Below are 26,459 nucleotides of genomic sequence, written 5' to 3'. Positions count from 1 at the left end.
TACATAATGAATAAAATGCATTATCATTATTACAGACACAGCAGCTCAGTGACTGTAATAATGATAAAGGAGCTGTATTCATTTTTGCCATGCGCTGGATATGTCAAATCTCCTTTTTTTCCCCCCATGTACCTGGTCTAAGGGGTCGGGCTGCAGATCAGAAACCTTTTCTGAATCTTCAAAAGCCTGGTGAACACGTGTTGTGTATGGTCTGATGAAAACAAATTTAAAATTTGGGCCACACTTCCAGAAGGTGTGTTTATCACAAATACAACACTGAACATGACCACAAGAACATCATGCTCACTGTGGACTATAGATGTCCACACAATCTAACGGGTTTTTAGAGCTCATCCCAAACAAGACAGAATGGGGATGCCCAATTTAAAAAAAAAAAAAAAATTATGTTTCAACTAAGTATCACTTTGAAGGTGTGTGCACGTATGCAGTTGTGTTATTGGACTATTTTTAGTTGTTTCCTTTCATGTGGAAACAATTTGGAAATAATTGCTCGTGATCTTTTTTAATATAGATAAACATGGCATACCTGCTGTATGTGTACTTTTGAGAACGACCTACCTACTGCTACTGTACCTCTAAAATACAAACGGCTGTAATTGTTAAGGAAACGGACGTGAATGTAAAAGTGCTTTTTCCCCCCCTAACTAAACCAATTTCTGGTTTTGTTTGTTTAGGTGAACCCAAATAATCGTTTTGCCAAAAATATTAAAAGGGGCCAGTGTATATTTTTGCAGCTCAACAGTTCTTCATCATTCATTTATTATACGATTTCATTGTTAGACATAAGGGAGGTTGGTGGCTACGGTTCAGCTATTGCCGTGTGGGTGATAAATAGAGAAAATATCCAGTGCCAACTGTGTCTGTGCCTCACATTTAACAAAGTTGCTTAACCCCCGGAAGCCAATTTTGTTCATTTTGTCTGAACAACGAAGAGGCACCATCAAACAGCAACCCCTGAAAGCTCTTTGAGGCCTCCCTGCTGCTGAGCGGCCTGCACCAGGCTCTGCTGATTTGCATCCACAGTCACACCAGGCAGGCATCTTGAACAAGGAACGTTTCACCTCTATGCAAAGAGAAATGTCTTCAAACCACAAAAGGAGGCAAATGAAATTCTCACAAGAAGAGAGAATAAAAAGGTAGGAGAAAAAAGAGAGAAAGCTGGAAAACCTGTCCTATCCCCCTAATTTATTTAGAGCAGGTTCAGAGAAACCCAAGCAGCATTACACAAAGCCCCCAGTGGTCCTCCTGGGCAACAAGGGGCGCTGCAGAATTTCCAATTTCTATGATTCTTGTCGGCCTGTAACAAAAGACAAAAGATTAATTAAATTAGTTTGGTTCAGTTCGACAGAGAACAGCTTCCCTGCTCTAAGGGACTTTATTTTTTATTTTCGGCGGCGTCCCCCTTTTCGTCCGGCGGCTCCTCCGGCTGGCTCCGCCATCATGTCGGGAATGCAGCAGCTCAGGCTGCTGGTCAGCGAGCGGCTGGCGGCGGCTGCCGAGGAGATCTTCGGGCTCGTCGAGAGGACAATAACGGACTACCAGGAGGAGGTGGTCCGCTCCAAGAGGGAGATCATCCAGCTGAGGCAGCAGATCGAGCAGCTCACCGTCTTACAGCCTCGGGTGGCTTTGTTCAAAGAAGGTCGGTGACGATGCTGCCGGAGCAGCTGTTGCTAAGTAACCCAGAATAAAGGGGAAAAAAAACAAAAACAGGAAAAAAAAAAAAAAAGCCGCTGGCTTTGCGGCCATTTGCGCTAAATCCGCAGTCACACTCACACCCAATTCAGCTAAATGAAACAGTAGCAAGTTGGTGTAAAAGATGCATTAACTGCACTTATTGGGTAAAAATAAAATAAAACTTCTCATATAACCCCTTTTTCCTCCCTTTAAACCAGACCAAACTTTCCCAGTTTTACATTACAATGCTGTTTCTTTTTGCTAAGTGCGCAGAAGAAGATGAGACTTCCATTTATCGCCTTAGCAGGTCTACTTAGTGGAGTTCATGGATGTGTGGCTCATTCCTCCAGACAGAACTGTGTAACTTGTGTAGGCCAGCTGCTCTCACACCTTCTCAGCTCTGCACACAGATTTTCCTCTAAGACTGAGACCAGCAGCAAAGCAAAGCCTCCCCGGCTCATATACTCAGATGCTGCATTCCTATTTGCACAACATATGATGTTCTCTGTTCCCAATCAACCTTAGAGGATTAAAAAGCCACCATCATGTGGCCGGGCAGGTGCCAAACTGGTTAAACATATAATAATCTTCTAAATCAAAGAAATGAATCCAAAACAAATTCTCAAATAATTTGTCCCTCATACGTATATACAGCATATATATGTACACTAGTTGTCTGTATGCATCTATGCATGCGTATATATAGTATTCAATAAATTAGAATGTGTTCCACTGAGCCTCATATGTCTGATTAAGAGTTGTTGTTTTTTTAAATACATTTAAGCCGGTATTAGACATACTTTTTACTATGGCAACATTTCTGTATTAAAATAGTTTTTTTTTTATTGGTCTGATGTAATATTCAAATCTAAATTATGTTTTCATTGAATGTAAGTGGAAAATCATTGTGATAACAAGAAAGAAAGTCTGCACATAATTAATCTAAATGTTTTACGTGTTTTATATATATATATATATATGTATATGTATATATATATATATGTATATGTGTATATATATATATATATATATATATATATATATATATATATATATATATATATATATATATATTTGGGCTGGGCAAGTTAACGCGTTAATTTTGCGTTAATTCATTAGACTATTAACGGCGATATTTATTTTATCGCGCATTAACGCATGTTGCTCACATGCTTTCAGTCAGTGTCAGTCAGCAGGCGCGCTGACTGCAGCCACTGAGCTATATAATACACTGGAGTGCTAATCACCGTCTGTTTGAACGAGTCGCTTTGAAGCCACCAGCCGCCATATTGGTACTCCCTATTTCCCCCCAGTAACTAGGGAATATGTGCGCTACAGCATCGAATAACGAGGATTTTCTCATGTTCAGGGGGGGCTTAAGACTTTTAAAATGTCAAATACCATATACTTTTATGTTATGTTCTAAAAAATATCAAGTACTGAGAAAGTCATGTGCTGAAATATTTAGCATTTTATTCATTTAAATATATATGTTTAACATTTATAAATATATAAATAACAATATACAAAAACATATATTTACATATGTGTATACATATATATACATATATACATATACACATACTTATATATACATATATATACATTTAATATGAATAACATGTAAAATATTTCGGCACCTAATTTCCTAGTAGTTGATAGTGTTAGTACATCCACTGACTGTAGAATTACCTGTGAAACGTTTTCACACAGCCAGAAAACTGTTTGTTGTTGCAACCAAATCCTGTGGGATTCTGTGAGAGTAGGGAGGAGCAAGATGGCGGCCAGTGACTTCAGTTTTTCGGCAAAATCAGCACTCCAGTGTTTTATATAGCTCAGTGACTGCAGCGCGTTGTCACAGCAGCACTCTGATGCTCCCCCTCCCCTCTCGTACATGGCTCAGCGGCGCCAGCCAATCAGCACGCAGGCTCAGCCTGGCCCGCCCACTCAGCTCTCACACAAACTTAACAAACAAACAGCTGAGAGAGACCGCAGCAGCAAAAAAACATGAACAGGGGAAGTAGCACCGTTTGGCTTTATTTTAATACCGTAAATGAAATCAAGCTGTATGTTTTGTAAAAAGCCGGTTCATCTCAGTGGAAACACAACAAATTTATCTAAGCACGTGAAAAAACATGAAAACGTCGAGCCCCAGAAACGGAGAGAGGAGACGAAACTTCTGTCATTGCCCCGACAGACCCACAGACGTCTCTGACTGAGGCGTTTCAGTCCTCCAGGGAACATCCAGGTAGATCAGTGGATGGATGGATGGATGGATGGATGTTACTGGAGCCCACACATAACATGTAATTAAGACCTTGAAAGAACCCAGTACATATATTAAAAAGTGTTATTTAAGATAAGATAACATTAGCTAATCCTTTTTTTATCCCACGACGGGGAAATTTATAGGATTAAAGCAACAGGCAGGTGCACACAACACAGACAAAATTACATAAGGATTGAAATATATAAGAGGTGGATTAGCGAAAAAACACTGAACATAACATTATTATTATTATTATTATTATTTAATTGTAATAATAAAATAAAAACCACAAAACCCAAAAGGTCAGCAGTTTCATGATACATCAAGCTTAGGGACTGGCTAATATACAGCAGGTCAAAAAAGGCCATATTTTGGCTGCAGTGCTTGCTGTTCTCTTATGAAGAAAAGATCAACTAGTGCACTAAATTCAATAGATGGGTTGAAAATATCCAGTATAAAATAAGTGCTACAAATGTTACAACACTTTTGTTCATATGGCAGCACAACATTAAAATAAAAGTGCTCTTTACACTACTTCATTCTTGGAGTTTGTAAATACAATGCGATTAATCGCGATTAATCGCGATTAATCAGGGCGATTAATCGCGATTAAATATTTTAATCGTTGCCCAGCCCTAATATATATATATATATATATATATATATATATATATATATATATATTCCCACTTTTGCGTGTTTTCTGTCTCTTAGATGTGGAGTCAGTGTCTGAGAACCACAGTCAGCCTCCAGTTGAGGAGCAGAAGGAAACTGGGGACCGTCAGCAGGTTAAAGAGGAGCAGCTGGATGTCTGCATCATCCCAGACCTGGACACCGATTCCTCTGAGGACGCAAAGGTTTCTCCCTATGAATCGGAGGCAACCCCTCAGCATGACCCCCAGCTGATACCAAGCGTCAGCTCCATAACCGTGACTCTGAACAACGCCGATGAGGGGGACTGGATCGGGAACTTTAGCACGAGCGCCTTACATTGCGGGCCGAGCCGCGTCCGGGCTTCTCTTGTGCAGCAGGAGCGCGTCCTGGACAGCAAGTCCTGCCGTCTGTGCGGCGTGTCCTTCATCAGGGACTGTGACCTGATCAGGCATGTGGACGAGTCGCACGCAGGGCAAAAGGCTTTCAAATGCTTCGCGTGTCACAAGGAGTTCGCCCGGAAAGACAGCCTGACCTTGCATCTGAGGGTCCACACGGGCGAGAAGCCGCACAGGTGCCCCTTCTGCGGGAAGTTCTTCACCCAGACGTCCAACCTCAGGGTTCACATGAGGAAACACACGGGCGAGAAGCCCTACTTCTGTAGCTCGTGTGGGAAAATGGTGGCGCACTCGTACCACCTAAAAACATGCTCCAGGCGGTCCTCGGTTGCGATGGACATCAGCGGGGAGAGGTTTTCAAACTGAACGCAGGGTGTGAAGCTGACTGAAGAGCCACGCAATCACTGATCAGACACGGGTGGCATATATACTAACTGATCATGATTACTATTTATTATTATTTTTTATAAATTATTATTATCATAAAAGGCTTTTTGGAATCATAAAAATAATTGTATTCATAATATATCAGTGTTTAAGTGTTCTATGTTTACAAATTCAAGTTTTATGTGTTGTTTTTTTTTCTTCCCCTACTTATTGTGATGTACCTCTCAATAAATGTCTGGATTCTGTTTCTTTTCAGGTGTCAGCTGGGAATTCACTCTTAAATGCGGTCTTTGGTCCTTTGCTTTAAATTCTAGTTACATTTGGCGTTTTGGAACAGTATGTATATTCAGAATCCCTACTAATAGTTAACAATAGCCCCCCTTAGCTGATAGAAAGTGTGAAACTATGAACCAAAATGTCTGGTATATCCTCTTTAGGTGTTGCAAAGGTATTTGATTTACAGAACTTGCCTATAACGTTGATCGTTTTTCTGTGAAGCAAACAACACATAGGTCAACATTACAGAACCCTAACCCCCATAGTCAGCACTTTGTGGGGCCATTTTTGCTGCAGCTAGCTTGGATCAGTCTCTCTGAGCCCCCCACATCTGGCCACTGGCATTTTTGCCTATTCTTCAAGGCTAAACAGCTCCAGCCCCTGTATGTTGGATGACATTCACTTGTGAACAGCAGTCTTCAAGGGTAATCCCAGATTCTCAATTGGAGTGAGGTCTGAACTTTAACTAGGCCATCCCAACACATTTAAATGTTTCCCCTTAAACCACTCGAGTGTTGCTTTAGTAGGATGCTTCGGGGTCATTGTCCTGCAGGAAGGCGAGCCACCGTCCACACTGCAAAAACGGAACTAAAAATAAGTAATATTTTCTTAAAATGAGTGTATCTGTCCTTGATTTGAGCAGCTAAATAAGATAATCTGCCAATGGAATAAGATTTTTGCACTTAAAATAGGAACAACTCATCTTCATTGTCTTATTTCAGGTGCAGTTTATCTAATTATCTTATTTTAGGGGTCCAATACTGGCAGATAATCTTATTTACCTGCTCAGATCAAGGACAAAAACCCACATTTCAAGAACATTTTACTTATTTTTAGGTCTGTTTGTACAGTGCACCAAAGGTTTTGCTCAAGAATAATCCCGTATTTAGCACCAGCCATCTTTCCTTCGACTCTCACCAGTTTGCCCATCACTGCTGATGGAAAACATCCCCACAGCATGATGCTGCCACCACCATGTTCCACTGTGGAGATGTTTTTTTTTTTGGTTTTTTTTTGTGGTGGTGGGATGTGTTGGGGTGGCACCAGACAGTGTTTTCCTTGGTGGCCAAGACATTAACTTTGAGTCTCATTTGACCGGAGCACCTTCCTCCATACATTTAGGGAGTCACCAGTCTGCCCTTTGGGAGACTCCAAACAGGGCTTCTTATTTCTGACACATTTTTTTGCTGGCCACTCTTCCATGAAGCCCAGCTCTATGGAGCGTGCAGCTTGTGGTCCTATGGACAGATCCTCCAGTCTCTGCTGTGGAGCTCTGCAGCTCCTTCAGGGTTAGCTCTGGTCTCCATGCGGCCTCTGACTAATGCCCTCCTGGCCCGGTCTGTGAGTTTTAGGAAAGGGGCCCCTTCTCTTGGCAGGTTTCTTGTGGTACCATATGCTTTATGTATAACCCCACCCTGACTTGTACTTCCCAGCAACTTTGCCCTTGACTTGTTTGGAGAGCTCCTTGGTCCTCTGTTTGTGTGATGCCTCTTGCTTTGTGGTGCTGCAGCCTCTGGGGCCTTTCAGAAAAGGTCTGCTTAGACTAACAGATCGTGTGGCACATAGATTGTGCACAAGTGGACTCCACCTAACATATTACCGGATCTTTGAAGGTAAATGGTTTCAAGAGAACTTTTTAGCGGCCTCATACCAAAAGGGAGTAGATACATATGCACATTATAATATTACATCTTCCTTATCTTTGCTTTTTTCCTTTCACTTCACCGACTTAGACCAGTTAACATTTACATCTTAGGTTTGATGTAACAACGTATGTAAAAATTATTATATGAATAATTATGACTTAATCCACAACATGTAAAACACATTACCGCTAGTAGAAACTGAAGAGTCTCATCTAGGGTAAGGAGGAAAAAGGACCGGACTGTTACTCACTGGTCCAAAGTTTTCAGATGACAGTAAAGTTTGCATTTAATTTTGAAATCAAGCATTCACAGTCTGGAGGAAGAGTGGAGCGGTACAGAGTCAAAGTTGCTGGAGACCCAGTGAGAAGTGTCCACAGCCAGCGGTTATGTGGCGTGTCCATAGTCAGTGCAGCCAGCTACCAGAACATTTTTAGAGCACTTTGTGCTTCCTTCTGCTGACAAACTTTATGGTAGCTTTGATGTTATTTTCCATCAGGACTTGCCGTATGCTCACACAGCCAAAAGTACCAAAACCTGCTTTACAATACAATTGTATCAGTGTGCTTGGTTGGCCAGCAAACTGGCCTGACCTAAAGCTTAAGAGAACCTATGGGCTGTTGCCAAGAGGAAGCTGAGAGACACCAGAACCCAGAATGCAGATAAAGCTGAAAGCTGCTATTGAAGATCCCAGCCGAGCCACAGGCTGGTCCTCTTCACGCCGCGCCGCATCCACGCGCTAATTCATGAGTCCAGACCCACAACAGTGACTGCATGTTTATGTACTCTAAAGTACATAAACATGCTTTCATTAGACAGATATTTTTGAAAGTGTAATTCTTTTTTATTAGTCCTATAATATTCTTTCAGAGGAAATTAATAACTTTTTGAATTGAATCGCTAAAAGAAATTGAACTTGAGGCTTTTTTTTTTTTTAGAAAGGTAAAACCCTCCTCAACACCAGGGGGCGGTGTAGAAATATTTTACTTTTACAGTAAAGCAGGGGGGAAAAGAAAACAAGTCACGCTGCTGTCATTTAATTCGATTATGGTCAGGCTTGTTGCGCTGCAGTGATTGTTTCTTTGTTTGACAGGTCGTGCGGCGTTCCCCGCTTTTCGTCCGGCGGCTCCTCCGGCTGGGTCCGCCATCATGTCGGGAATGCAGCAGCTCAGGCTGCTGGTCAGCGAGCGGCTGGCGGCGGCTGCCGAGGAGATCTTCGGGCTCGTCGAGAGGACAATAACGGACTACCAGGAGGAGGTGGTCCGCTCCAAGAGGGAGATCATCCAGCTGAGGCAGCAGATCGAGCAGCTCACCGTCTTACAGCCGCGGGTGGCTTTGTTCAAAGAAGGTCGGTGACGATGCTGCCGGAGCAGCTGTTGCTAAGTAACAGTGGCGTACGGGACGCAGCCATACGTGCCACATCTGTCAGTCTCTCCATCGATGTTTTGGTGGCTTCGGGGAGGAAGCCAACTTTGCAAACTTGACCTGCGACTAAAAGCTGCATGCGCTGCATTTCTGAAACGTTGTTGTGTCTAAAAGATGACTCTTTCTCGGGTACATTCTGTCTCCCAGGTGTTCGGTCGGTGCCCGAGAGCGAGAGGCCGCCTCCAGCCGAGGACCGAAAGGAAAGCCAGGAGCATCAGAAGGTCAAAGAGGAGCAGCTGGATGTCTGCATCATCCCTGACCTGGATACCGATTCCTCAGATGATGTGAAAGTTTTCCCCTACGAATCCGAGGCAGCCCCTCACACTGAGCCCGAGCTGTTACCAAGTGCCAGCTCCATAACCGTGACTCTGAACAATGAAGCCGTGCACAACGAGTGGAACAAGAATGCTGGCTCCGATTTGTCTTATTTTGGTCAAAGTCACGGCGATGCTTCCTTTTTGCAGCAGGAACTCACCCTGGATACGAAGTCCTGTCGTATCTGCGGCGTGTCCTTCATCAGGGACTGTGATCTGATCCGGCACATGGAGGAGGCCCACGCCGGGCACAAGGCCTTCAAATGCTTCGAGTGCCACAAGGAGTTCGCCCGCAGGGACAGCCTGGCTTTGCATATGAGGGTCCACACGGGCGAGAAGCCGCACAGGTGCCCCTTCTGCGACAAAACCTTCACCCAGACTTCCAACCTCAGGGTTCACATGAGGAAACACACGGGCGAGAAGCCCTACTTCTGCGACACGTGTGGCAAAATGGTGGCGCACTCGTATCACCTGAAGATATGCTCCAGGCAAAGCTCATATACGGCAGACATCACCGGCGAGAGGGCGTTTCGCTGCTTCCGGTGTGGCAAGAAATTTCACACCATTTCAGACCTCAGTGTGCACATGAAGATCCACGAGGCGAGGAAATCACATGCTCTGGTGCAGGTGTTTTCTTGATCAGATGTCCATCGTTACTTGGTTGGTATTTTACCCCGTATAGAACCTAGAAGTCATATAGTATTGTGAATGCAAATAATTTTTCACCCATCACAAAACCCGCTGTACAGGTTTACATATAGAAGCCTGGTGTGTTTCAGGTCCTTTCACTCCCTGTTGTTATATCTCTCTGATTAAACTGAGAATAAAGAACCAAAAAACGTCTGCGATGCTGTTCACTATAATTACAAATGTTTCAGTTGCACTTTAAGACTTGAGTTGAGATATATATAAACAAAAATGTTAAGTAAAAAAAAAGGGGGGGGATTATTTTAGGAATTATATGTACAAAATGCCTTGCATAGATGATTCAATTCAATTCAATTTTATTTATATAGCGCCAAATCATGAAACATGTCATCTCAAGCCACTTTACAAAGTCAAGTTCAATCATATTATACAGATTGGTCAAAAAATGTTCCTATATATGGAAACCAGTTGATTGCATCAAAGTCCCGACAAGCAGCATTCACTCCTGGGGAACCGTAGAGCCACAGGGAGAGTCGTCTGCATTGTACATGGCTTTGCTGCAATCCCTCATACTGAGCAAGCATGAAGCGACAGTGGGAAGAAAAACTCCCCATTAACGGGAAGGAAAACCTCCGGCAGAACCGGGCTCAGTATGAACGGTCATCTGCCTCGACCGACTGGGGGTTATAGAAGACAGAGCAGAGACACAACAAGAGAGACAAAAAAAGCACAGAAGCACACATTGATCCAGTAATCTGTTCTACATTAGATGGTAGTAGCGGGTGAGCCGTCTTCTCTGGATGATGTCACAGTTAACAATGATGCAGTGTCTTTATACTTTTCTACATATAGCATAGTTGAAAATTGTAAAATAATTGTAAAACTAGTTTATCCTCAATGTTTCACTTTAAATTATTGCGTTCTGTCACCCTAAAACTGAGACCTTTCCTTGAATCACCCAAACCAGCAGAATTAGCAGGCCAAGGGTCACTAAAAATGAAGTGTAATACCAATTTACGCCAGGAGGAGGTGCTGTTATTGCGACCAGGCAACAAGGACATCCCCATAGATTGTCTATCGTAACATGGTAACACTAAACTAGGATGGTAGAATTGTTGCACGTTACAAGATTGTCTACGATTTTTTCAAATACCCCTGGTCCCATTTATTGCGTGCTCATTTTCATTACGGCCCTAAACACTAAAGAACCAAACCTAGCTGTTTCCGTTGCTGCTTTTCTCTGTCAGCAAGGATCAGCCTGAAATCTGGCGCAGAGTGAGACCTCTTCTTGTTTCCCCCGCACACACCTCATTCCACCTCATTCCCATACAGCTAAAAGGAGATGATGGAGACCTACGATCCTGACAGGCAAGCAGAATTAATTGTTGCCGGTGACCTAAAAACTCTTAATTACTAACTTTTATTCGGCCGCAGATAAATGAGATCTCATAAAATGGCAGCGTGTGACTGATAAATTACGGACGGGATAAACGGGCTACTGGTGGTAAAGCTAGCTAATCTGCTGCGATGGTAACAAAATAATGAGCTAATGGGATCAGCTTTCTGTCTAAAACACATTTTACTGTCAGTGGCATATTGCTTTGATCGTTTCTTCTTCTTTTTTTTTTTTAAACTTTGTGGTGTTAGTTTTGACATGACGTTTCTGTGGCTTCACGTTTGTTCTGTTTTGTTTTTTTTGTCACCTGTCTGCTCTATTCAGCATGAAGACTGCGGGGCAAGGACAAGGTAGGACCACAGTGGTTGTTTTCGCTTTACCGACAACAAACCCAACGATCTGCGCACACCCAGGTTATTAACACAAGAACAAAGGGCATAAAATGCTATCAAAGTGGCGAAACGGGCAGTGTATGGCGTATTTAAATGAAAGGACGGTGTATTAAAGCTGTTAATCCATTACCGCGGAGCTGCTGCTGCTGCTGCGGGGCGGATTATCTTTCCTGTATCGGTTTACTGACTGGTCCCTTGTTTTTTCCACCAACACCTCACTGACTGAACTGAAGACGCGAACAAAAGGCATATGACAGGAAGGCAACATCCGCAAAAATATTAACAGTCAGCAGAGTTGGATAAAAAACGAAATATTAATGATAAAAAACCCGAATCTTTACAACTACTGGAATCATATTTGAAATCCAAATATTTAAAGTAGCCGTCAAGAAAGTGCATTACAAAAAAAGTAAAGTGGGGAAAAAAATAAATGTGATTTTAAAATGTAAAATAATTAAAGAAAAATATTATTTTTTTTGCTCAGCAAAAAAATAAGATTGCAACGTTTTAACTAAAACTGTTCAAAATTATTGTGTTCAAAGGAGGGCATGTGCATCATCGTAGATCCAAAACTTCAGAAGACTTTTGCTTATTAATAGAAATTCCTCCAGTTTGCAAAATTATTCTGGGCTCAATATTAAAAAAAAAGTATCCTGAGCAATAGGAGCAGAATTTGTGTCAAAACTTTCTTTATCAATTAATTAATTCATTAATTGAAAGCAGCGTTAGGTGCCCAAAAGTCTGCTTCTGAGTAACAGGGACCTCCTAAATGTGGGTATTTACTTATGATTTAAGCAAACAGTGAGGCTATTAAAAGACAAGTACTTTGTGTGATTCCTAACCTTTTTTGTTGTATGAATAGTTTCACTTATCACAGATAATTTTGCCCTTATTAGTAATAAAAGGTCTCTAACTGCATCAGCCCCCTGTGGGTAGTAAAATCTTTATTATTGAATTTAATTGACTACAGGGGGGGTGTTAGTCCAGAGGCTGTAAATGGACCCCGGTCCACACTTTGGGACACCCCTGCTGTAAAGCATTTAAAAAGCATCAGTTTGTCCCAATATCACATCAAATTTCAAGGTATTTTACTGTGATGTGGGTAAAAAGTAGTATTGGTTTTGAAAGGTTTTAGCCCCACACTAAATTTGAAACATGCATCCGTGTTCAGCCCCGTTTACACTGATGCCACTGAGTAAAATCCAGCGAGGGACCCATGAACATAGAGCCAGAAATATAATGGGATGGCTGAGCTTAAAACATATGATTCTCATCTGGCCAGACCTTAAATAGGGTTTAGAAAATCCATGGCAAGACTTGACAATTGCTGTTTACAGAGGCGCTCCACCCAATCTGACTGAACTTGAGCTTATTTTTGACAAATAAGCAAATTAAAAAAAAGTCACTCTCCTCAGACATGCAAAGCTAGTAAAGACGTATCCCAAAAGACTCGGCGCTCTAACTGGTATCAGAACGGGAGTTCTACAAACTATTTGACTCAGCGGGTCTGAAAACAAAGGACACGCTACACTTTTTTCCCGTACAATGTTTCTTGTGCTTCTGGGCATGGCTCTTTGCATTCCACGGATGAAATCCATCACTGAGGCTACCTTTGGGGACACCCTGCCCCAAAGGGCACATTTCACTGATAAGCAGGAGGACCGGTTTATGTCCTGCAACTGGTCCCTCCTGTTGCCGCCCGGAGGTTACTGTCGTGTTTGGCGTAAACACTCCCAAAGACCCGCTTGAAGACGTTCTCTGCCTCATCTTGAAATGATCCTCAGCCCTAGTTGACTTGTGGGAGCATTTGAATATGCTGACAAGGCCTTTTAAAACCCACTTCCCTACCAGTGCAGCATGCCAGACTCACGGTACTGTCTGACAACACTGCTTGTTAAAGCTATAGTTGGTAATCCTGTTCAGAAACACTCTTTATTATACTGGGTAAAATGGTCCTTCCATCCTGAAAGTAGTAAATACATTATGTATTCAGAAAAAGGAGGTTAAAAAATCATTCTCTGTGGGAGCTGCAGGCTGCAGTGTAAAAACTATAACCAATCTCTGCCATTCAGTCCCAAGGGCAGGGATTGGTCAGAGTTTTATTGCTGCTCTCACCCATAGACATTATATACTCTCCTCCTCTGTCCCTCAAGTTCTGAGAGTATCGCCTTATCTATTGGTTGTCCCCCATACCATCATGCTAACGCATTCACATGTCGCCAGTGTCCGTGCTCGTTCCTTCCTAGTCCCTGCTTGCTGGCTGCGCATGCATACAGTTAGCTTAGCGGCTAGGTTAGCTTAGCAGTTAGCTGTTCATTGTAGCTCCGGTGCTCTCACCGTAGACTTTGAACATGGCTGAGAGACAGAAGAAGCACACTGCTCATGTTTATGAGAAGAAGAGAAAGGCCTCAGTAGAAAGAAATAATACCAGAGTGAGATTTTTTCACGCAATCCCCCTGAAGAGCGGAAGAGCAAGGTAAGACTTGGCGAAACCTCCCAAAATATCGCCGTCTTTAGGCATACGGTCATGTGAAGGGTCCAGTACCTTTGTTTGGATGGGGTTGTGTAGTATTTTGGGTGCAGAGTTAGACTTCTGGCGTGATGTGGCCTGTTTTGGACAACGGTAACCTTTACGGCGTATGAGGGTGATGTCTTCCACCCATCGGTTCCAGGATCTGCCCACTGGGAAACCTGTGAGCCCCACATGCTCAAAATGCCCCCCGTCATATTTGAAGCAACATTCTGCATTATTTTTATGTTTGAGAACATCTTTACCGGTTATAAATCCTTCTTCTTATGAAAACCCTAGTATTGAAGCTTCTGAACGCAGGTTTCATAGTTTTATTTTTTTTAGTTCTGATGAATTAAAAGTGATCAAAACCCAATCCAAAAGGTTTTTTTGGGCGTCTTTCTGAAATCCACGGTGCCTAAAGGTTTGTGATTCAGATCTTTCTGTTTTCTTCCCCCTTTCTGCCAGACGCATGAGGCCTTTGGGTCCCGCCGGACACACCCATGGATCGTGACGTGACGCCCTCTCACTCCCCCCCTCCACTGGACACTGACGATGAGGTGGCGTCAGAGGAGGAAGGGTTTGGGGATTTCTCTAAAGGGGGGGGCTGCACCCCACCAGGTCATGCCGACGTCTCAGAACCGCCGTCCTCCTTCAGACGGACCTATCCCACAGAGAAGCCGGCGACCCGCCTGCCGGACCCCGGCTCTAACCACCTGGCTGAACCAACGTCTGAGGAGTCTGGGAGGTGTCCTCCTGAATCTTCGCACTGCTCGAACGGCCATGCCGAGGAAGACCTGCGCCCTGAGGCCTTTAGCGGCTCTATAGCGAGCTGCTCTGGGGAGGCAACGGGGTTTGCCGATTTCGCCGTGTTCACAGAGCAGGCGGGACACCCGTGGTGCTGTGGCTTCACGGAGCAGTGGGACGACAGGGCGGGAGGGGGACGCCTCAGCGTGGACGAACAGGTTTGTGACTCAGGGCGGGAGTTTGTCACGGAGTCGGAGCCTAGATCCCAGCTGGCATATGAGGCAAACGGAGGGGTCTGCGTTGAGAGCGAGCACTGTGAGAAAAGAGACGCGGCACCCGTGCAACCACCTCAGGACCACCGTCGGTCTCAGGAAGATGAAGCAGGTGGGAATTCTGGACCCGAGGAGCCTGCCTCAGGTGACGGGGCTTTCTGTGTTGATGATTTGTCACTGAAGGCTGCCTCTGCAGAGCTAGAACCAAACACTTCATCCCTTACGTCCCCCGGTGGCCAGGCTGCTTGGGACCAGACTGATGACGAGGGGGAAGTAACGCAAAACTGTGGGACACCGGACTCCCTCGTCAGCAGCTGTAGGGCCAACCTCGGCCTGTCTGAGTCTGAGATGGATGGCCCTCACTGCAATGCGCCTCAGGGAACCTCTGCTACCTCCTGCCAGCCACACTCTGGTACACACACTCAAGAGAAGCGTACGCACCTTAGCGACATTAACACCGAGCCACACAGGGAACCTGTCGGGACGGCTGATCCAGGAGTGCAGAGCCTGGGAACCCTCGCGCCCAGCGACAGCTTCGCAGATTTCTGCTCGGCCCCCGCGCAGGACGACGAAGAGGGGCCGACGTGGGCGGACTTCACGGGCCAAAGCGCACCGGTGGAGGGAAGCGTATGGACAGAGCGCAGAGAGCCTGGCGACGAGGAGGAGGAGCCTGACCAAGATGGAGTAACGAGAATGAACAGGTGTCAGGTAGGAAGAGGTTCTTTTAAACTTTGTCCCGCCTTGCTTACGGTTCATCAGCACTCCTTTTTTTTCTCTTTAGGGTCAGGCTTCCCTGTTCTGCCATGTCCAGCAGCTCCTCCGGTCCAGTTTCCCGGAGGTACGGCTCCCAGCAGTGGAAGGGGAGGAGGACCTGCCCAACCTTGGTGCTTTACTTCACAGCCAGCCCTCTCCAGAGACCGAGGAGGACATCCCAGAAGTCAGCCACGCTCTGAGGTGACCACAAGCGTCTCAGCTAATGCGTCTAGACTGGAGATTCAGAAAAGATGCTGATCATGGCTGGATTTATTTTTATGAGTGACACAAAAAATCACACGGAACTTTGTGTTATTTATATAATGTTATTTACATAGCACCAATTCATAAAACATGTCATCTCAAGGCACTTTACAAAGTCAAATTCAATCATATCATCCAGATTGGTCAATAAGTTTCCTATCTAAGGAAACCAAGCAGATTGCATCAAGTCTTTCACTCCTCATGAAAGAGCGTAGAGCCACAGTGGACAGTCGTCTGCATTGTTGATGGCTTTGCAGCAATCCCTCATACTGAGCAAGCATGAAGCGACAGTAGAGAGGAAAACTCCCCTTTAACAGGGAGGAAAACCTCCAGCAGAACCAGAACCAGACTTAGTGTGAACGGTCATCTGCTATGACCAGCTAGGGGTTAGGGAAGACAGAGCTGAAACACAGAAAGCACAGAAGTACACATTGATCCAGGAATACTTTCTGTCCTATATGGTAGCAGATGATCTGCCCCCTGGATGATGTCACAGCTAAAAGAACGCCAGGCCAAGTGAAAAAGACACAAAAAAAGACAGCGAACAAGAGGTTAAAAGTTGAAATAACAACAATGCAAACACCGGAGAACTCAGCAGAGTGAGATAAATAGGCCCTGATGTCCTCCAGCAGCCTAAGCCTATAGCAGCATAACTATAGAGATAGCTCAGGGTAACATGAGCCACTCTAACTATAAGCTTTGTTAAAAAGGAAAGTTTTAAGCCTAGTCTTAAAAGTAGACAGGGTGTCTGCCTCACAGACCAAAACTGGGAGTTGGTTCCACAGGAGGGGAGCCTGATAGCTAAAGGATCTGCCTCCCATTCTACTTTTAGAGACTCTAGGAACCACCAGCAGACCTGCAGTCTGAGAGCGAAGTGCTCTGTTAGGAACATACGGGGTAATCAGAGCTCTGATATATGATGGAGCTTGATTTTTAAGGGCTTTATACATTAGAAGGAGAATTTTAAATCTTATTCTTGATTTAACAGGAAGCCAATGAAGGGAAGCTAAAATAGGAGAAATATGATCCCTCTTGTTGATTTTCATCAGAACTCCTTCTGCAGCATTTTGGATCAGCTGAAGGCTTTGAACTGCATTTTGTGGACTTCCTGATAGTAAAGAATTACAATAGTCCAGCCTTGAAGTAACAAATGCGTGGAACAGTTTTTCAGCATCACTCCTGGACAGAATGTTTCTAATTTGGCGATATTCCGGAGGTGAAAAAAGGAAAACTTGGAAACCTGTTACATATGTTTTTTTTTTCCGTTTTTTTTTTTACAAAGGAAAATCTGGTGTGAATTTGTATTCTGCTACCTTTACCCAGATAAATAAAATCTGGGGCACATAATTGCCTTAGCATGACAACTAATTGATAGACCGTCTGTGTGTCTTTTTATTCCCATATAAATCCAGCTGTTCTTTCTTGGCCTCAAAACCTACGCAAAGCTTTCCACAAGCCCTGTAGAGGATTCTAGCAAAAGTTGGAATGTAAATACAAATTTGATGAATTACACATAGGTATAGCAATAGGGAAATGCCCAACGTTGTTTGTTTTCCTTCGTTGTTTCCCGTCTGTCATTGAGTCCCATTTGTTTCTCAAATGTGGTCTTCAGAATAGACATCTGCATGTTATTTGCAAGGCGCTGTTTTTTTTCTGTTTTGGTTTGCAAGGATTGCCGCTCTGACCCTAAATGTTTTACTTACAAAGATCTCTAAATAAATCCAATTCTCACAACTTGATGCGCTACGCAGCCTCATTAGACCTTTAGTATTTATCTTTGCAGTCTCTGCGATTTAACACTGGACTAGCCAGCAGTGCACGGAGGGAAGATTTAATAAATCACATGGTGTACGCTCTAAAAAGGAAGCGTGTTGTGTCTCGACTCCTCCTAGGATCCAGCAGTCGGTGTTAAGCCCACACGAGGACCTGCGCTGCTCGCTTGGTCTCCAGTTTAGGTGGGGGGGTTCTCACAGTAACACAACTCTGCTCAGGTGCCTTGGTGTGGACCCTAGGAACATTGTAAGTTTGTTGTCAGATTTTTATTCAAGTGTGTCCTAACAATGCCTCAGTGAATATGACGTGTTTTTGCCCCCCCCCCCCCCCCCCCCCCCGAAAGGTTTTCATGGGCACAAAGAAGCAGGCGGTGACCGTGCCAGCTTATGCCTCTTCCCTGGTGAGCTGTCGACGTTTTTTTATGTTCCAGGATCTTGACTCGGCCTCTAATTACGGTCATGTTGCTAAACCGGCGATTTATCCTCCATTTCCTCCATAAATATTTCATCAGGGGACGCTGGATGCCACCAAAGACCCCTCGCCGGCGGTCACGGGACCCTCCGGGCCCCGGGAAACGCAGGAACCCCCGACCCGTTCAGAACAGGTAGCGTTTGCCCGGTCAACTGCAAAGCTTATTGCATTGAAGCTGAAACACTGATGGAAATCTTGTGTCTGATCAGGAGCTTCCACCGAACAAGGCGGACTGGAGCTGCAGACGCCTTAGCGGCTCCCAGGAGGGTACGTCCCCTTGCCGAGCCCCTCACCCCTAGTAGTTTACCAGCCGCTCCCAATGGCTGCTGCTAGAAAGCCAAAAAAAGCCTCTCCTCTCGCTCCAGAGCATGCTGGGCTCCTGCCGTGTTTCCCGCTGTTTCTCCTTCCTTCCTTCGCTCGGCTGCCGTGGGCTACATATTGTCGCTCTCAACAGCTCCATGTCTGATAGTGGAAGCGCGACCGATGTGGGAGCAAGTAGGAAAAGGAGATCAGTTATTTCCTTTATCTCCTGCCACTATTTGGAGCATTTATCTCAGTATTTATCAGCCCCGTTGGTGATGAGAAAAAGATTTATTCATTAATCTCGAGTGGCGACCCCAGATGTGGTCCAGATGAATGCAGCTTCACGGTCCTGTAGTAAAACTAACTCACTTCCACCTGCTGCATGGGTCCAGTTGGGTTTTTTCTGTAAGATTTCTCCACCTTTATTCGACGTAAAAAAGGGTTTCCACTTTTTTTTTTTTTTTACTTTTTCTTAGTCTATTCTGTTTTTGTTTTTTTTCACCTAACAAGGCCTTGCTGGTTCCCTGAGCTCTGGGAAGACTTTACATATCAGACGTAAACAACACACTAAACACTCGGCTCTGGTCACCAGCTCATCTTAACGCAGGAATGTTTGAGTCACTTCATTTTACTTTAAATCAAACTTATACAGTCATATGACGTATTTCCTTTATGTTTGTGTAGTTTTAGGTAAAAAGGCTGTTTTGTAAGCTGCCATAGTTGGTGTTAGCTCAGGTATATTTGGATGCTGCAGGTAACACAAGTTATTCAGAAAAAAATCAGTTATATTTCTTAAATTGTTTAATTCATTTGCAACAACAGCAACAACAACCTGAGAGAAATGGCTTGTCAGGGAGCACAGAATACAGAGGCTCATTACCATTTTCAGCTTTTATTTGTTTAAAAAAACGAAAGGCCATGTCATATCAAATCAAATCCTGCTTAAATACATATAAATGTTTGTGGTTAAAGTTTAAAGGGAATCAGAGCACTGTTCATGAAACGTGCTTGAGCTGAAGTACTTATTAACTACCAGCATAAGAAAGTTGAATTTAAAAGATAAAAACCTGTCCTATAACACGCACAGTGGATCCCTCTAACTAATGTAAATACGCCTTTATCCAGTTTACGACCTGACCTGATCAGCATGTTCCTGAAACTCTAGCCGTCCCCTGGATGATGGGTTTCCTCCTCAAATGAGCCTCATTGACCGTTTTAATTTTAAAACCTTTAAACAAGGCAAACCACATTATAACAAGTTCGAGCTTTGAAAAGCTGCAGTTTCAATGCAGCTGCAACTTTCTATCAAACTTTTTTTTATTTATTTTTTTAAATCATTTGTGCACTTTAACTTGTCTTACGAGCTGAACTCCTCATTTGGAGACGACATGTTATCAATATGTAATACAGTCATTCTAATCCTAATTTTTATTTGGTTTTTCCATCACCAATAAAAATTGTTTCTGCTTTAAAAAGACAGCAGAAATTTTCATTGAGTTGTACCTTGTGCCAGCTTCTTTTATTTCATTTTATTTAATTTCTTCTTGAACTGTTAATGTGCAGAACTTTTTTTTTTTTTTTTTTTTTTTTTTTTTTTTTTTTTTTTTTTTACTTAATCGGTTTTATTGCTCAAATGAGGACATTACTATGCCTTGCATTAAAGACTGTCCTTGTAAATACTGAAATAAATCAGTTGATCCTCCCTGTTTGCTTCGGGCCTGTCTTCTCCTTCCTTCACTCTTGTGTAAAACAAACAACTTTGCTTCCCGGGTTGGGCGCAAAGTTGAAATATGTTTTTGTTGAATTCAAATTTCTGTTTATGGTTGTTTTGTGGTGATAATATGAAACTTTATAGACAATAAAGCGCTTTTGAAGGGAGCTTAAACCAGCCAATCGGTGAAATAATAATGATGATAATAAAGTAACTACGATTGTTGTGTCTAGTTTTTCATTAATAAGAAAATGAAATCCAGCATCAGTTCTCATTCCCCTTCAATTTCTCCTGTTGCTAACAGTCTGCTCCTCATTCAACCTTGATTATTTTGGTTGTGAAGATGAAAGCAGACCCAGCAGCCGTGCCAGCAGTCCTCCTCCAGGTCAGCCTGTGAAACCGCAGGACTTGGTGCTCTGCTCCCTTTTTCTCCCTTTTTATTCATGTGTTTGTAATGCCCGTCTGCGTTTGAAGGTGTTGACCGTGAGCTGTATGAATTAATCACCTGCAAGCTGGAAGCTGGCAGTGATCCCCGCAGCCAGACGGGAGACGCCCTGAACCGCCTGATGTGCGCGGCAGAGAGGACGAGCACCTCCACCAGGTCTGCTGGCAAAAACGCTGCGTAAGCTGCACATCACAGATTAGCCAGCGATCGTTAAATGTGTCGATGTGTGTTTCTCTTCTCGACCAGGAAGCGTCCGGCGCAAGAAGAGCCGAGCGCTGAGGCTGGCAGGATGATCTCTGAGCTCCCTGATCTGTCCTTCATGCAGGCCAGGGTGCTGATGTTCCCAAGCCTCCTGGCACCCAAAGCCCACCCTGCCCCGACACCCCCCCTCTGACCCGCAGCTCTGGCAGCCCAGCCACAAGGGAAGCACAAACTGTGTGTTGTATGGGTAATGGATCTGTTAAAAAGCAGAGCCTGAGACGCCCCCTACTGGCCCGTCTGATCTGTGCGGGCAGGGATCTTCGTGTTTTCGCAAAACTACGCCACCTGCTGGCTGCTTAATACATGTTTTTCAGTGTTGAGTAGGCTTCATGGAATCTACAGCTGCAGTATTATTCGCCTGAAGTGCAGTCTTCTCTTTTTATTTTGGTTTTAACCAACCTGTGTTTACTTTAGAGATGTATATTAAGTTGTATTATTTAAATATTTGGGGCGTGCGTGTTACTTCTCAATGGAAATTGTGTCGGATTAAGCAAATGCAAGATTATGCGTGACAAATTATCAGACCTTTTGCTCGCGTAGCAGAGAGAATGTACTTGATGGATCATCTGAGAAGTCCTGAACTTGGGAAGTTGCGCATATAAAGAGATGTGGGACCCGAACCGTTTTTTAATTGAATTTATTTATTTATTTATTTATTTTGCTTGGTTACAAAATAACAATTCATGTTTTTTTTTTATCATGCTCAAATAATCTAGATTTTCAACCAGATTTCAATATCTGACAAAGCAACATGAATAAATACCTAAAGAAGTTAGCGAATGATTTCACCATCAACAGAAAAAAGGTTTCACAGCTTACTTTTATATGAAGGTAAATTTGCCTAAACATGAAGTACTTTAATTTCTCAACCCACATCCAGACCTAGGTAGTGACAAACCTCAAATCACTTAAGTAGAACAAGTTTTAACATAAAATGGCCTGAAAGATCCCAAAAATCAACACAGCAGGTCACAACCTAAAGAAATTCAAGAAGGTGAAAATAAAAGTCACCATGGCTGTTGGACTCCAGTGAACCACAGTTAGAGGCATTTTCCACAAATAGAGCAAATATGGGACATAGATTACCTTACCAAACGTGGACAGCCTATTAAGATTATTCCAAGAGAGCATTGACAAAAATACTTACAAACATGGTGTTGGTTTAGGGGGCTGCTTCAGGACCTGAATGAACAAGGAAAGCATGATTTCTGCTCTCTACCAGAGTGCACTTGGGTTATAGAACATGGCTATGTTCAAAACACTTCAGCAAGTCCCCCTCTGAATGGCCTAAAAACATGGATGTTTTTTTTAAGTGGCCGAGTCAATCTCTGAACTTTGAGTTTTGAATTTGAGACGCAGTGGGACGTTACCTTAAACGGGCTGTTTAGGTTTGGTAACCTTCCATTGTAGCAAGAGTAAATTAAAACTATTTTACAAAGACGATTAGACAAAAACTCTTCAATGTAAAACACTAATTCATTAGTAGCATGTGCTGGCAGTAGCTGCTACCAAAGGCAGGATAACCTATTAGGTTTAGGGGATAGTTACTTTTCACATAGTGCCTGGTTGGTTTGGATACCATTTTTCCTTTGGAAATTAAATGATCGCATGAGAACTGCTTTTGGTATTTATGATCTAAAACATTTAAATGTGACCAGAAGAAGAAGAAACGTAAAGGCGCCAAATACCTTTTTCACAAAACTGTAGGTGTGAAATAAAGAAAGTACTTGTTAGTTATTACATTATAAACATGAATGATTTGGGAGCGTTTTTAGCCTTGGATTACCATGCTGGTGGTTTCACAGCCCTCTCCCAGCTCTGAGCATAATCTGAACGGGCTAACGCGTGCAGAGTGAAGCTGGTCATTAGACACAACGCCATGGGAGGCACTAGAACAATCTCCATCACCAGATCTCTAGAGAAAGAAGATACTCCTTCAGCTAGGTCACTTCTACCTGGCTGAAGGAGTAGGTCACGCCTACAAGACGTTTTATGCTCAAAGAAAAAGTCTGATCCTAGGGTAAAAAAAACAAGTAGTGACCCCAGACGACTATGTGCAGTGTTTGGCTAATTCTCACATTTGGGGGAGAGCAGTTATTGATTGGCGCGAGCTGCAGATATCAACAGATCTTTGTGCTGACGGGGGGCACAAAAGTGAAAACCGTGGCAAAGGAAGGCCTTTTCTCATCAGAGAAACTTTATGCTACCAAACTACACACCTTGGCTTTCTCAGCGGTGTGGCTGTTGACTCCCTGCTTGAGCTACCTGTAGAGGCCAGTGCATGAGCTGCGTTGAGTCCTCCTCGTCGGTTGTCCCTCCCTTCAAGTTCAACACTAATTGTTTCATAATCCGCGGACAAAATGTGTATCCAACCTAAAGACTGTTTTTTTAGTGGGTGAGGAAGCAAACCTCGCGCTTCACCTGCTTAGCTCCACGGTGCTTACCAATGCTTTCTGCAAAGAGGAACTTTGTAGCTCAACCCCTCAGTATGTCCTCTGTGATGCCAACAAGCAGCATCACACCCAATCAACACGATCCTTTAAAAGAGGGATTTCTCTTCAAGAAAGCAATCTGTTGTGTTTACGGCTATAGACGGTAACAGGCACGGCAAAGAATGCAAAGTAATTACACAGCACTGAATGTTTCCTTAAATATGGTTATAATGGGTGGCAAATTAACGGAAACAGTCCAATTTTATTGATTTTTTTTTTTTTACTAAATCTTTATTTAACTAGATAAAAGACCCATTGACATCAAAGCCTTTTTCACTTGGCCTAGAAAGAGGAGTAAAAGTGCTTAATAAATAAAATACATTAGTATTGATAACAAAAGAACCACCAAAATATGTAAAGTGCAAGCAATTTGATGAATGAAATGCAGAAGTTAAATTTTACCACAGTGAGAAATTAAGGTTTAAAACTCCGGCACTGTTCGAAGGATTTCCGTTGTCGGTGTGTGAAGATAGAGCGGAGGGCTGTCAGCCAAACCAGTTCTGACAGTTTCAGTTCAGGTTGGAGAGCGTTCAAAGCAGAGGGGCCTGAGAAACTGAAAGCTTTCCTTTGCTTTTCAGGTTGAACACGAGGTGCAGAGAAATACAAAATGTAATTTCATTGTAAGGCATAACGGCTTGAAGTTGTCCATACAAAAGTGCCTGGATAATTGGGAACCAAGCCAATAAGCGCCTTGCAAACCACAGTCATCCAGTGTGTTTTCTGCCTTACATTCAATAGTGGCTGAAGCAGCCACAACCAGTGATAAATCTCACTGGTTGTGGCTGCTTCAGCCACTAAATTTGGCCAGATGGTGGCGTCCATCAGAGGTCTGCAGCTGTGGAACACACCGTCAGCTCAAATCTGGAACTGTAGCACTTATTCTAACTTTAAAAACACTCTGAAACATTGGTCGAAAACTAACCAGGGATGCGTCCACAGGTAGACTGTCTGTTTCCCTGGGCCTGTTAATCTGAGTTTATCGTAAATTCATGTTATTGGGAGTTTTTCCTGTATGTGTTCTCCTCTGTACATTGTCTTGATTTATGTTTATTGTCCTTACCTGTCTTGGGAGGCGGATACAAACTAACTGTTGTGCTAACTCTGGCATATTTGGTGCTTAAAGTTGACCTGTTAATTCATGTGCATTGTCCTAATTTAAATAAAATAAAATCTCAGAGCACAGTGCTACACTGGAGTGAAGAACTTCAATATCGCCATAATTCAGATTCAAGATTATGCACAACATTGCCGCGACTTGTTTCTGTAAAAAAAACAAGTTGTGGCCCTCGCGACCCCATGAGGGATAAGCGAGTCAGAAAATGGATGGATGGATGAAACAAGTTGGGGCAATGATTTGTTTCACCTTTAATTTGAAGATGAAATGTTTAAAATTGACTTTGAAAGAAAGCTCTCCATCAATACTTAATCCCAGGTACTTGTAACTGGTGACTATCTTGTGAGTTTTACCTTGGGCAGTTTTTTTTATTAATTATTTATATTCTCCAAGGAAACAGAGTAATAAATAAAAAAAAAAACATTATTTTGTATTTTTCAGCATATAAAGCCAGTTTATATTGCTATAGATAGATCTTCACTGCTTCAAAGGCAGACTGCAGAAATTCAAACGCCTGTGCGAGTGAGTTTGAACATCAGTACGTATATTGCAGAATCACCCGTACAAAGATAGTAGGAGACAGTGGCGGTTCTAGACCAAATTTACCAGGGAGGCCAAGGTGGGGCCAGTGTTTTTTCAAAGGGGCACAGAACAAAAAAAAAAAAAAAAAAAAATAAAATGGCAATATTTAAATGTGTAATAATATTAAGTAAACCACTTGTGGCTCTGGAACTGCAGGTTTCGGACCCCTGATCTAGCAGTTGAAAACTTTGCCCCCAGCTCAATACGGCTAAAGCTAAACATGGAACATCTTAAGTTTTAAATTCTTTTTAGTGTAAAACTGCAAAGGTAAAAAATAATATTGGTCAAAGGGACCAGTCAGTTATGGTTTCTTTACTATTGGAAATAATTATGAGAAGTGTATTTATTATCATGTCTTCAGTACAGGGGCCATAACAGGGGCCAGGATCATTTCTACAGGGGCATGGGCACCTGTTGGCCCCTGTCTAGAACCGCCCCTGGGTAGGAGACATTTGATAAGTTTGTACAAAGATCAATAATGTAGATTGAGAACTGGATTGGACCTAAGACTGAGCCTTGAGGTACACCGTAAGAAATGTGAAGACATTGTGTCCTGTCTGCCAAGTGACAGCTTGTTTGGAGAGGCCATTTTTGATAAACATGTCTAAAAAGATACAGATGTACAGTGTGAAATGCCGTTACATCAATAAACAGAGCAACACAAAAGTTCTTCGGTGCCTCAAACACGTTTACAACTTTTAGGACAACAGTAGCAGTGCTGTGCTGCATTGGGACTGAAGAGGTTTTAGGATGTTTGATTTTAAAAAATCCCTTCGGTTGTTCAAACACCAACTTTTCAAATACTTAGATAAAAAAAATAAGTATTTTTTTTAAATACATTTTTATTTTTTGAAATCCAACTTTTTAGTGCATGACAGACCTCGGAAACAAACACATGCAGGTTTAAAAATGACAGAGGGAAGCAACTGAAGCGGATCTTGCGGTGTTTTGATATTTCTCTGGATCACATAGATCTTCAGTGCTTTCAGATGAATAAAATTCAGATTTATTAAGGAGGTACATTTGCTGCGGAAAATAATCCAATCAGCATCCATCTTATTTTATTTATGTATTTATTTTTAGAGGACTTTGCTCAGTTTCAATAAACCATTTTGCTTTTATTTCCTGTCACGTGCTGGGCCAGGTACGGTAACACAGCCTGACCTCGTCTTCCTCTTTAGTTTAAAACAATGTAGGCCGATGCATACGTGTTTATTAAAAAAGGGGGAACAATTTCGTAGCTATTATTTTTCATTTTTATATATTTA

The 26,459-nt window shown here is 43.0% G+C and overlaps 3 protein-coding genes across 12 annotated transcripts; all 3 read left to right on the top strand.

The window, feature by feature from the left end:
• Positions 1-1,186: 1,186 nt before the first annotated feature.
• Positions 1,187-5,645, top strand: LOC105933350 (zinc finger protein with KRAB and SCAN domains 1). The gene is made up of 2 exons (XM_012872834.3): positions 1,187-1,660; positions 4,679-5,645. Exons 1-2 carry the CDS (start codon positions 1,462-1,464, stop codon positions 5,377-5,379), a joined length of 900 nt encoding a protein of 299 aa, XP_012728288.2. The 5' UTR covers positions 1,187-1,461; the 3' UTR covers positions 5,380-5,645.
• Positions 5,646-8,297: 2,652 nt separating this feature from the next.
• On the top strand, positions 8,298-9,901 carry LOC105933349 (zinc finger protein 260). Its single transcript, XM_012872833.3, has 2 exons — positions 8,298-8,667; positions 8,892-9,901. The coding sequence occupies exons 1-2, from the start codon at positions 8,469-8,471 to the stop codon at positions 9,695-9,697; spliced, it is 1,005 nt and encodes a 334-aa protein (XP_012728287.2). The 5' UTR covers positions 8,298-8,468; the 3' UTR covers positions 9,698-9,901.
• Positions 9,902-10,790: 889 nt separating this feature from the next.
• On the top strand, positions 10,791-21,153 carry aftphb (aftiphilin b). Of its 10 annotated transcripts, none has more exons than XM_036126278.1 (11): positions 10,791-11,074; positions 11,427-11,452; positions 14,472-15,730; positions 15,804-15,976; positions 17,932-18,058; positions 18,156-18,212; positions 18,324-18,416; positions 18,493-18,550; positions 20,602-20,682; positions 20,772-20,898; positions 20,989-21,153. In XM_036126278.1, the coding sequence occupies exons 3-11, from the start codon at positions 14,507-14,509 to the stop codon at positions 21,134-21,136; spliced, it is 2,088 nt and encodes a 695-aa protein (XP_035982171.1). In that variant the 5' UTR covers positions 10,791-11,074; positions 11,427-11,452; positions 14,472-14,506; the 3' UTR covers positions 21,137-21,153. The 10 variants fall into 10 exon arrangements, with proteins under 10 accessions (XP_035982171.1, XP_035982174.1, XP_035982175.1 ...); XM_036126281.1 differs by having other exon boundaries at positions 10,791-11,097; XM_036126279.1 differs by lacking the exon at positions 10,791-11,074 and adding an exon at positions 11,079-11,097 and having other exon boundaries at positions 11,427-11,515.
• Positions 21,154-26,459: the final 5,306 nt, after the last annotated feature.

This window comes from Fundulus heteroclitus, chromosome 22 (assembly GCF_011125445.2).
Source record: "Fundulus heteroclitus isolate FHET01 chromosome 22, MU-UCD_Fhet_4.1, whole genome shotgun sequence".
Taxonomy (NCBI): Eukaryota; Metazoa; Chordata; class Actinopteri; order Cyprinodontiformes; family Fundulidae; genus Fundulus; species Fundulus heteroclitus.
This window is presented reverse-complemented; position numbering and strand designations above follow the sequence as displayed.

What these genes read in the sequence shown, in the direction of transcription:
- LOC105933350 (XM_012872834.3), top strand. Translation starts at nt 1,462, where the DNA reads ATGTCGGGAATGCAGCAGCTCAGGCTGCTGGTCAGCGAGCGGCTGGCG. An exon ending in GGTGGCTTTGTTCAAAGAAG is followed by an intron (nt 1,661 to 4,678) that starts GTCGGTGACGAT and finishes TCTGTCTCTTAG; the next exon opens with ATGTGGAGTCAGTGTCTGAG.
- LOC105933349 (XM_012872833.3), top strand. Translation starts at nt 8,469, where the DNA reads ATGTCGGGAATGCAGCAGCTCAGGCTGCTGGTCAGCGAGCGGCTGGCG. An exon ending in GGTGGCTTTGTTCAAAGAAG is followed by an intron (nt 8,668 to 8,891) that starts GTCGGTGACGAT and finishes TCTGTCTCCCAG; the next exon opens with GTGTTCGGTCGGTGCCCGAG.
- aftphb (XM_036126282.1), top strand. Translation starts at nt 14,507, where the DNA reads ATGGATCGTGACGTGACGCCCTCTCACTCCCCCCCTCCACTGGACACT. An exon ending in CGAGAATGAACAGGTGTCAG is followed by an intron (nt 15,731 to 15,803) that starts GTAGGAAGAGGT and finishes TTTTCTCTTTAG; the next exon opens with GGTCAGGCTTCCCTGTTCTG. An exon ending in GAAGTCAGCCACGCTCTGAG is followed by an intron (nt 15,977 to 17,931) that starts GTGACCACAAGC and finishes GACTCCTCCTAG; the next exon opens with GATCCAGCAGTCGGTGTTAA.